Below are 10,811 nucleotides of genomic sequence, written 5' to 3' on the forward strand. Positions count from 1 at the left end.
GGCCCCCTTTTTTTTTTTTTTTTTTGGCTTGTGTGTAGTAGATACAGACCTGGCTGCCTTCTGCCATGGGCTGATCTCAGATGCGGGGTTTCTTCAGTGAAGCGGTGCTCTGCCTGTTGTTCAAAACAGCTGCCAGATTGATTCCACCCTAGAGGCAGCTGCATGTGTTTGGTGGGAGACCTGAGCGTTGCGTGCGAATGATCTTTGCATTCTCGCAGAGCGGCTCCGTGCTAGCCAAGGGCTCTGTATCAATAACAACACCAACTTTTTAAAGTCGAGGAGGAGAAATCAAGTCTTGCTGGAAATGTAAATGAATCTGCTGGGCTGAAAATCCCAACACCTGTGTGGCCAGGAGTGTCTTGGGTGTCTTTAGTTGGGGGTTGGTCGTGCTTTGAGCAGGGGGTTGGACTAGATACCTTCTGAGGTCCCTTCCAACCCTGATATTCTGTTCTAAGAGGGTAGCCGCTCCGAGACTGGCTAGCTCCATTGCTTGAGGGCGGGGCTGTGGAGCCTTTCCCTCCAGGCTGTGGGTTCGAGTCCCGCTCAGGGGAGTAATGCCTGAGAGTCGCTCCCAATTAATGGTCGCTTTGGAGGACGTGTGTGTGAGTCAGAAGCTGGTGGGTCTCAGTCTAGTTTGGATGGAAAGGCGCCCTTTATTTGAGATGCAAGTTGACATGAGCATTGGCCTGCTAAACCCAGGGTTGTGAGTTCAATCCTTGAGGGGGCCATTTAGGGAACTGGGGTAAAAATCTGTCTAGGGATTGGTCCTGCTTTGAGCAGGGGGTTGGACTTAGATGACCTCCTGAGGTCCCTTCCAACCCTGATCTTCTATGATTCTATGTTCCCCTGACGTGTATGGGCCAATCACACCCTGGCTGGGGATGGACTAGGTGAAGGCTGATGGGCCTGCCCCCAGATGTAGATGGGGATTAGACTGCAGGCAAGGCCCTTGCCTTGACCCCCTGGGAGCAGGGAAGGAAGGGAAGCGCTGGGCCCCTGGAGACGTCGCTCAGAGCCTCTCCCGTCTCCGCTCCCCCCAGGACTCGTTCAGCAACATGCACCTCTGGCTGGAGGAGATCGGCCGCTACGCCAGCGAGAACGTCAACAAGCTGATCGTGGGCAACAAGAACGACCTGACCTGCAAGAAGGTGGTGGATTACACCACAGCCAAGGTCAGTACCGGGGGGGGCAGAATAGTGCACGTGTCGCACACTTAAACCCCAGCCCACAAGCACCGGGGGAGGGCTCCCGTGAATAACCAAGCTGGCCGGGCGAGGCGGGGATCTGCCCGGCATTCACCGTGGCCTTTCGTGTTTTCCCTCCCCCCGGGGCAGGAATACGCGGACGCGCTGGAGGTGCCGTTCCTGGAGACCAGCGCCAAGACCGCCACCAACGTGGAGCAGGCCTTCGTCACCATGGCGGCCGAGATCAAGAACCGGGTGGGCAGCGGCCTCCCCCACAGCGACAGCCGCCAGCCCAACCCCCGCATCCAGAGCGCCCCCCTGCGGCAGGGCCGGGACGGCGCGGGGGAGGGCGGCGACGGAGGTGGGGGCTGCTGTTAGGGAGGGGGTTTTCCCCCACCCACCTACCCCGTGGTGGGGAGCTTCTCCGTGTCTGGGACTACCGCTGGGGCCAGGACGGCTGGGCAGAGGGGCCCTTTGCAGCACCCTATTTATTTGCAATAGATTTTTACAGGCTGCGATCCCTCTCCAACCGCGTGGGCGCGCCCTCCCCCTTGGCTAGCCAAGAGACACTCAGGGCCGGCTACTGATCTGGGCTCCTGGTGGGCTGAGCTACTCCAAGCTCCATCCCCTCCTCCCCCAGTCATTCCCGATCCCCGCTGCATGGCCATACAGCCAGCCCTGCTCTGCACCCTTCAGGCCTCTGGAAGGGCCCCAGCTGCTCCGAACAGAGCCGGGCCCAGGAAGGAATCCCTGAATGCCGCAGGATGCGCGACGCCTCCCTGCGTGGGGGTGGAAGGCGACGTAGCCACAGACGGAGCAGCGAGGAACTGTGCCGTGACGCCCAGGACAAAAGCAGAAAGCGCCGTCGTCTGCGTCCCCTCTTAACGCAGCCTCGTGGGCGTCTGGCGCCGAGTTAGCGTCTTTTTCGTGTCCAAATGCTTGAATTTCTCCCCCCTCGGCTCAAGACTGAAGAGCGGCTTGAACAGTCAAAGCTTGGGCAGAAAGGCGGCTCGAGCCGGGTCCTGCAGCCGGAGGCGATTTCTGACAGCGGGGGCCTTGTTAATCCAGAGCCAGATCCCATGGCTGGGCGGAGTCGGCTGGAAAACGGGGTGCCGGTTTTTAACACCATGGGCGGTGAGCCAGTGGAGGAGGTCTCTCAGCGCCGGGCTGGAGTCTTCATCACTCTGGCGTCTCAGCGCGGTTGCATGCCCCGTTCGAGAGCCGCGCGAGCTCCACCACCAGCTAGGGGCTGAATGCTGGAATTCTGGTGTGTGAGGCACCAGCCCTTGGCTTACGGGGAGGTTTTTGACTAGAAAGATTCGAAGGAGGGTCAAATTTCAATCCTGCCTCCCTGGCAGAATTTCCCTTCCCCCCCCCACCCCCTCCCGGTTTGCAACCCTCCCCTCCCCCCTTTGCTCACAACTGATGTTTTTAAAAGCTGCCTCCAGCCCATGGCGGGGAGAGTTTGGCAAGATCCCTCCCCACTAAGCGGGGCCATGTCCGGACGAGGACCTTGCTGCGTTAATTGGCTCCAGCATGTTCTGAGCAGGGCGGTCCCTGTCCTGAGGGGTGCGGGATTTAAAGGGATGTGTGTTTGATGGGGGCAGGAAGCTATGGGGGGGGGTGGTAGAAGTGGCAGCTGGGTTAATAGACTTGCTGGAAAATTTGCCCTTGGTATTTATCTTCTTGCCTTTGAAATACAGTTAACTCTAACAGCAGCTCGGCTGCCAGGGCTTGACTGGCCCGACCCACCGCCGGCGGTAGGTCGTGGGCCCCAGAAATGGCGCGTGCCGGCCGGGGCCAGCAGTTTATCCCTGCTGTTTAACACCGCTGAGAGTTTTTAGGGCTTGCGAGTGCCCTACGAATTAAAGGCTCCATCTACAATTGATTCCTGGAGCTTTGCATCTGTCCAGCGCAGAGCACTTTGCCTTAGTTCCATTTTACAGAGGGGGAAACTGAGGCACAGAGCGGGGCTGTGACTCACTCATGGGTCCCCAGCAGGCCCAGGGCCTGTGCTAGGAATAAGATTAGGGTGGCCAGTGCTCTAACCCCTCGGCCATGCTCCCTCCTGCCTGCGTCATATTCCCCAGCCAGGAGGCCCCAGCTACCTCACTGGGGCTCTCGCTTTTCTTAAGGCCGGTCTGAAGCGACTCGAACAACCGCCGGCAGCTTTAGAGCAGAAGGAAAGGTTAAACTAAACAGGCCAGTCAAGCGAGTCCTTCACAGCTGAGGAACGGGACGCAGGACAGGAACGGGGGAGCCAAAAAAACTCACGTGAGGGACCAGGTGACCTAAAATAGTTTGGATCTCAGCGTGGCCCATTGTGAGCCTTTAATGTCTAGGGATTACAGAAACACAGCTCAGGCTGTACTGTACCGGTTAGTTTAACCTTTGGCCTAAGCAGCCGGTTGTGTAAGGGCCCCGGCCCTCTGCATTAAAGGTCGTACCGCTCATTGGTGTCACCCCAACGTACAGCCATCCCCCCCCTCCCCACCATCCCCCACACACACTATTAATTTCAGTGGGAATGCGGCACCTAAATCTCTTACAGGAGCCAGGCCAAACCCTCTGAGCACGGGCAGCGGTGCCCTGATATTCGATGCTTTGGCTTGCATCCATTCCCAGCAGCTAAACAGGCCGGCCGGCCAGCGAGGGCCCCAGAACGGCGTGCACACGGCCGGATTGGGGTGGGGGCCGCGGGAACCGGAGATTTCGCTGCGCCTGGTGGCAGACGATTGCACAGGCGGGTGCAGCAGGTGAATAGAGGGGGGGGGAGCCTGGCGGAGCAAGGAGGGGGTGGTACCTCGCAATGCAACCGTGGGGAGAGCCGTCTGGCGCTGTCCTATCCTGTCCTGATGGCTGCACTTCAGCAGGGCTGTGGACGCATGGGGAAGGGCACAAAGAGCTCCGAGGACGACCCCAGGTATGTGAAATCTGAGCTCAATCTAGCTAATGGATGAGTGTCGTTAACCACTGGACACGCTTCCCTGCACCTGTAGGGGGCATCTCTCTCACGCGGAAGCTTCCCACCCCAGATGTCCATCTCCAAGCGCTCTGCTCTAGCTCGCACCAGGACGCGCCGGGCCAGCGGCTCTGGCCTCGGTCGGACTCGCTGGTCCAAATGGTCTCTTATGGCTGAATCTAGTTGCCGGGGGGGTGGGTTCCCACCTCAGCCGCTGCCCAGGAGCCAACGGGGGAAGGGCAGGTGTTTCAGTCTGTGACAGCCTCACGCATGCCAGGCTGGGGGGGGGGGGGGGGGGGGGGGGCAGCCCCGCGCGGGGGGGGGGGGGGGGGGGGGGGGGGGAGCAAGGTGCAATACCACATGCTCTGGGCATCAGGTCACTTTCCGCACCTGGGCTGCTGCTCTCCTGCCATCCCTTTACATGGTCCAGGTGGGGAAAGGGACCTAGATGCAGGGACCTAGGAGTGCCATGGTCTGTTTCCCCACATGGGCACAGGAGGAGGGGTGCAGGGGCTGGGTGAAGGGGGCACAGTGCAGGGTTAGGGGTGCAGGAGGGAGGTGCAGGGCGTGTGTGCAGAGATTGGGGCAACGGGGGCACAGTGCATGGGTTGAGGAGCGGGGTGCCGGGGTTGGGGCGAACGTGGGGTGGGGAGCAAGGGGCACTGGGACAGGCGCCAAACTACAAGTTCATCCAGGGGACCATTTTCCCTAAGGCCGGCCCTGCCAAAGAGCAAAAACTCCCAACGCTGTCCAAACAACCCCTCGCCGCCTACGTGTTTTCCACCCCGCTACCAGGGAGCTGGAAGCTGTTGTGGTTTCCAGGAGGCAGGTCCCCACTCCCGCCCCCCACACACAAACCCCAGCCAAAAAATAAAGGCGCCACCGAAAGGTTTGTACAGAGGGAGAAATCGGGCTAAATGCCTGGAATTGCTGGGCCAATCTGATGCACGAACCCATCAGTACAGGCAGGTTGGCAGCTGTTGTGTGCCACCAGGGCTGAACCAGTCAGCCCACCCTGGTAATTCAAAGCCCACTCCAATGAAAAGCGGGCATTGGTCACAGCCCAGCCCTGGCCCCTCTCCCACGCAGCATGGCAAACAGAGTTTTTCACACAGCGCACAGTCGACCTGTGGAACTCCTCGCCAGAGGACGTTGTGAAGGCCAAGACTATAACAGGGTTCAAAAAAGAACTCGATAAATTCATGGAGGATAGGTCCACCAATGGCTATTAGCCATATCCCCCTGTTTGCCAGAAGCTGGGAGGATGGATCCCTTGATGATTACCTGGTCTGTTAATTCCCTCTGGGGCACCCACCATTGGCCACTGTTGGAAGACAGGCTACTGGGCTAGACAGACCTTTGGTCTCACACAGTATGGCCGTTCTCATGTTCTTAAAAGCCCTAACCCCAACTCCCTAAATTTGCACCAGCGTCTCGATTTTACTCCTTCGAGGCCTCTCCCAGGCCAGTTATCTTGGGTATTCTTGCAGGAGCGGTGGCCAGACACCCCCCCCCCCCCCCCCCCGGGCTAGTTCACGTCCTACCAAGTGAGGTTGTCCACCGGGATCCGACTGGGGGAGTGGCACCATGGAGCTCTGGGAAGGGGGTGGTAGCAGGAACAGGGCATAGCAATATGTGGCATAAGGCCAGAGGAGGAGGCCGGGGAGTGGGCAGGGTTCAGAGCGATGTAATAGTTAGACGGACAGGGCACGTGTGATGGGGCCGGACAGGGGGAGCTAGGTTAGGGGAACCCCTAAGGACTCGGACCAGCCTGGGCTGCCCGGGCCCAGCCTGGCTCTTACCTGTGGCCCGATTGCTCAGGAAATAGGCTTCTGGCCGCTGCTCTGAGTCTACACAACACAAGAGAGAAAGTGCTGGCAATCCCACGGGGGGTGGGGGAGCAGTCGCTTTAGGGAGCACCCAGAGCCTCCGCCCCCATCCCCCGCACAAGGCAGGACTCCTTGGTTCCATTCCCGGCTCTGGGAGGGGAGTGGGGTCCAGCGGTTAGAGCAGGGGGGCTGGGAGCCAGGACTCCTGGGTTCCATTCCCGGCTCCGGGAGGGGAGTGGGGTCTGGTGGTTAGAGCAGGGGGGCTGGGAACCAGGACTCCTGGGTTCTAGTCCCGGCTCTGCAGGAGGAGTGTGGTCTAGGGGTCAGAGCAGCGGGGGGCAGGCTGGTAGTGAGGACTCCTGGCTTCTATCCCTGGCTCTGGGAGGGGAGTGGAGTCTAGTGGTTAGAGCAAAGGCACTGGGTTGGTGAGCTCAGCCTTGAGGGCCAGGCGTTCCTGCTGTCCCCACAGCTGCCCCGCTTGTCTGTGCCAGGTACAGGAGAGCGAGGCAGATGCCCTCTAGGGGGCACTCCCCCTTTACCCCCTCTTTGGGAATTTGTTCCCCCTTTAACCACGTTGGGTCCCGGACGCCAGGGTCCCGTGTAGCCAGTGGCCGTGGTAACAAAATAATCGCATGCACAAGACTCAGTCGATCCTTCCCGAGCACTTTATTCTGGTGACGGGGCCCCTGATTTCCAGCCTTCCCTGGGGCTCTCTGCTGCTGAGCGACGAGACTCCCCTGCCCCACCCCTACCCCCAACCCCAGTCAGGGGCAGGGGTCCCGTGGGGTCTTCTGGTTTGGAGGGAAGTAGAAGATGCGTCTCTGGTTTTCGCAGGGCCGGTAGGGGGAGAAATCCCGGGCTCCCTCCTCCAGGCACCCGGCAGAGAAGTTGCTGAAGAGCGAGACCTTGAGCTGTACCAGGACCTGGCGGGCCTGCAGCACAGTGGGAGGGAAGAAGGGCATGAGGCATAGAACCAAGGAGCAGAAATAAAAGCTTTGCCATGCATTGACCTGCGGAACTCCCTGCTGCAGGAAGGACAGGTCCTCTCATAGCTTCAGGAGGCTCAGCAAAAACACACAGCCCTACCCAGCTCCACGGCCCCATTCTCTGTGACCCCAAGCCCCTGCTCAGCCCCAGCACCCACAATCCCCCGGTGCACCTGCCCAACCCCCATGTCCCATTCTCTGTTACCCAGAATCCCCTGGGGCTCTGCCCAACCCCAGCACCTCAGCCTCTGTTTTCCCGAATGCCCCATAGCCTCTGCTCACACCCAGCACCCCATTGTTTATGACCCAGAATCCCTGGTGGCTCCTACCCTACCCCACAGCTGTTGCCCGCAGGACCCTGGGGAGCGTGAGAAAGGCACACACCTGGCCGTCGGTCACACACTGCAGCACATGCTCCTTCCCCAGAACGGGCACCAAAGCCTCCTGGAGGGTGTGGAGCTGTGGAGGCAGGATGGGACAGGTCAGCGAGCAGGAAACTGGGGTGGTGACGGGGGTGGGAGTCCCCCCTCCACAAACCATCATCTGCCAAGAGCAAACCCAGCCGGAAAAGGCCAGGGATCCCAAGGGGCGGGATGAGCCGAGCCCCCTCACACCAGGGACGGGGCCCTAGGGAGACTGTGGGGCAGCACCCCTCGGGCGTACCTGGTAGCTGTGATTGCAGGACGGGAGGATCCCAGCTCTCTGGAACGCTCTGTGCAAAAGGGAGATGAATTGGGGGTCAGACGGAGGGGCAGGGGGAGGTAAAAATCACCCCACAACGCCAGCACTGCAGTGCCACCAGAACGCCAGCCTCCCATAGAGCACTGCCCGGAGAGAGTTAGCCCCACCTTCCCCATAGACAGACCCACCCCCCGACAGAGACCCTATTCACCCCCATAAACATCCCCCTGAGAGAGAGTGCTGACCTGTAGATCGCCCCACTATAGATCCCCCGAGACAGAGAGAGAGAGAGAGAGAGAGACCCCCCCCAGTACTGTACATCGATCCACAAGAGAGAGCCGGACCCCTGTTACAGACTGTCCCAACCCCAGACTGTACAGCCCCCTAAAAGAGAGATCCCCTATAGATCCCCAACCCTGAGCTCCCCTCACTAGAGATTCCCCCCAACACTGAGCTCCCCTCACCATAATCCCCCAACACTGAGAGATCCCCAACACAGAGATCCCGCCAACATTGAGAGATCTCCTACTATAGATCCCCCAATACTGAGAGATGCCCCAGCACTGAGAGATCCCCCTCTATAGATCCCCAACACTGAGCTCCCCTCACTATAATTCTCCAACACTGAGAAATCCCCAATAGATCCCCCAACACTGAGAGATCCCCCTCTATAGATCCCCAGCACCGAGAGATTCCCCCAACATCGAGAGATCCCCTCAATACAGATCTCCCACAGATGAAGATCCCCTAATGATAGATCCCCACCCTATAGATCCTTTCATGAGAGATCCGCTCGTGACAGATCCCCATCTCCCCCATGAGGCATCCCAATCGCTCGGCCCATAACCCAAAGCCAGGGAGAGACCGAGCCCCCTCTCCGAGCCCCTGCCCCAGTGGGAGCTTTGCTGGCACCAAGGGTGGGGCGAGGGTTGGAAGTATCTCCCCCCCGCCCCACGGGGGGCTAGTCTCCCTTGCTCTCCCGCCTTGCACCCAGCTTGCCCTGCGCCCGGCTCACCCGTCAATGTTGTACATGGTGCGCAGGCTGAGGGCCGCCCCGAAGTACTTGCTGGGGGAGCTCAAGGCCTCCATGCACCCAGCGCAGGTCCCGTGCTTCTGCCACTCTTCCTTCCTGCGGGGGGCGGAGGGGGGAAATTAAATGCCCATGAGTCAGTCACATGCCCCGCTCCCCCAGGCCCCAGGCTGGGAATCCAGGCTGGGGGGGCAGGGGGATCTGCCAGCCATGACACCCAACCCGGTACGGCAGCCTCCCCATGCCTATGGCCTCTTCTTCAGCATCCTTTCTGTGGCCTCCCCACTACCCTCCCCGCCCACAGCTCTCTCCCCTCCCCTGCCCCTCCCCCCCCCGCCGCGCCCGCCCCCCCCCCCCAACGCTCCCCGGCCACCCCACTCACCAGAAGTTGAAGCTGCTGGCATTGAGGAAGGTGGGCCAGTGCTGGGCCAGCTGCTTGGGCAGATCCTGGCGTAGGAGCGAAAAGCAGGCTTTGCATCCGTTCACACTGGTACCTCTCTCGCACATGGGGAAACTGAGGCACCAGGGAGGGAGACTTGGCCTGCCCAAGGTCAGATAGGGTGTCTGTGGAAGAGCCAGGAAGAGAACCCAGGAATCCCAATGCCCACCCCACTCTAACCACTAGACACCACTCCCCTCCCGGGGCCGGGGATGGAACCCAGGAATCCTGGCTCCCAGCCCTGCTGTGGTTGGATCAGGACGTACTGGATGTGGGGGTCGGCGGGGCATCACTTACCATCAGGTCAGAGGGGAAGAGGTGCCAGCAGCTGCAGCAGTTCATGACGTTGCTGGGCCTGGGATCAAGGGGCACAGAGTCAGGGGAAAGGCCGCTTGGACCCCCACGCCTCCCACCCGCCTCGAGGGGCGTCTCTCACCAGAGCCCGTGGATGGTCCAGCTGTCGGCAGACTCGGGGACGACGCAGTCGAACCTCGGCCCTAGAGCCTCCAGGCAAAGGAACCGGGAAAATGGAAATGGTCACATCCCAGTTTAGCCCGCCACCCCCCCACTGAGCTATTCCCACTGGAATCAGGACTCCTGGGTTCTAGCCCCAGTTCTGGGAGGGAAGTGGGGTCCAGTGGTTAGAGCAGGACTCCTGGGTTCTAGCCCCAGTTCTGGGAGGGGAGTGGGGTCTAGTGGTTAGAGCAGGACTCCTGGGTTCTAGCCCCAGTTCTGGGAGGGGAGTGGGGTCTAGTGGATAGAGCAGGGGGCTCGGGAGGCAGGACTCTTGGGTTCTATCCCCAGCTCTGGGAGGGGAGTGGGGTCTAGTGGATAGAGCAGGGGAGCTCGAGAGGCAGGACTCCTGGGTTCTATCCCCAGCTTGGGGAGTGGGGTCCAGTGGTTAGAGCAAGGGGGACTGGGTTCCATTCGTGGCTCTCCCTGCCTGCCCTTGAGACAATCACATCCCCGCCCTGTGCCTCATTTTCCCCATCGGTAGCACGGTGATACCACCACCTACCCAGCCGGGGGCAGCGGGGTGTGAGGTTTACCTGATGCTGCTATAAACCAAAAAATGCCACCTGGGGACCCCTCCCCAGAACCGGGCCGGGGGGGCATGAGAGCACATGAACCAGCTCAGGCTACCCTGCCCCGACGCACCACGGGCAGTCTGCTCAGATGGTCGCCCGGCTACCCACACAGGTTGTTTAGACCCGTCCGACTGAAAAGACAATATCCTGTCAGGCAGCGAGTGTCTAACGGGGGCTGGGGGGGGCTAGATTGTCACCCTGCTCCTACCCAGGGATCGGACACTCCATAAAGCAAGCCAGGGGATCAGAGCAATGGGCCCATCTAACCTGGGATCCCCCACCCCCAGCCCCTCCAGCTCCAGACCAATCTAACCTGGTATTCTCCCCTGCCCTAGGGCAGACCACGGTCCCAGCTGGCCCCACGCCCCCTGCCCTAGGGCAGACCACAGGCCCATCTGGCCCCACGCCCCCTGCCCTAGAGCAGACCACGGTCCCAGCTGGCCCCACGTTCCCTGCCCTAGGGCAGACCACAGGCCCATCTGGCCCCACGCCCCCTGCCCTAGAGCAGACCACAGGCCCGGCTGGCCCCTCGTTCCCTGCCCTAGGGCAGACCACGGTCCCAGCGGGCCCCACGCCCCCTGCCCTAGGGCAGACCACGGTCCCGGCTGGCCC

General features: G+C 60.7%; 2 protein-coding genes across 2 annotated transcripts in view; one reads left to right on the top strand and one right to left on the bottom strand.

The window, feature by feature from the left end:
- Window positions 1–1,562, top strand: part of LOC112116127 (ras-related protein Rab-1A-like) — an 8,322-nt gene extending 6,760 nt beyond the window's left edge. Inside the window, exons 5-6 of the mRNA XM_026658833.2 lie at window positions 1,041–1,172; window positions 1,335–1,562. Of these exons, the coding sequence (XP_026514618.1) occupies window positions 1,041–1,172; window positions 1,335–1,562 (360 nt within the window). The remainder of the gene's footprint in view (window positions 1–1,040; window positions 1,173–1,334) is intronic.
- Window positions 1,563–6,625: 5,063 nt separating this feature from the next.
- Window positions 6,626–10,811, bottom strand: part of LOC112122534 (ribonuclease Oy-like) — a 12,627-nt gene continuing 8,441 nt past the window's right edge. The window contains 7 exon segments of the mRNA XM_026658835.2: window positions 6,626–6,907; window positions 7,346–7,420; window positions 7,625–7,673; window positions 8,658–8,771; window positions 9,055–9,119; window positions 9,409–9,466; window positions 9,548–9,615. Of these exon segments, the coding sequence (XP_026514620.1) occupies window positions 6,740–6,907; window positions 7,346–7,420; window positions 7,625–7,673; window positions 8,658–8,771; window positions 9,055–9,119; window positions 9,409–9,466; window positions 9,548–9,615 (597 nt within the window). The 3' untranslated portion in view covers window positions 6,626–6,739.

This window comes from Terrapene carolina, unplaced genomic scaffold (assembly GCF_002925995.2).
Source record: "Terrapene carolina triunguis isolate 2854851 unplaced genomic scaffold, T_m_triunguis-2.0 Scaffold517, whole genome shotgun sequence".
Lineage (NCBI taxonomy): Eukaryota > Metazoa > Chordata > Testudines > Emydidae > Terrapene > Terrapene triunguis.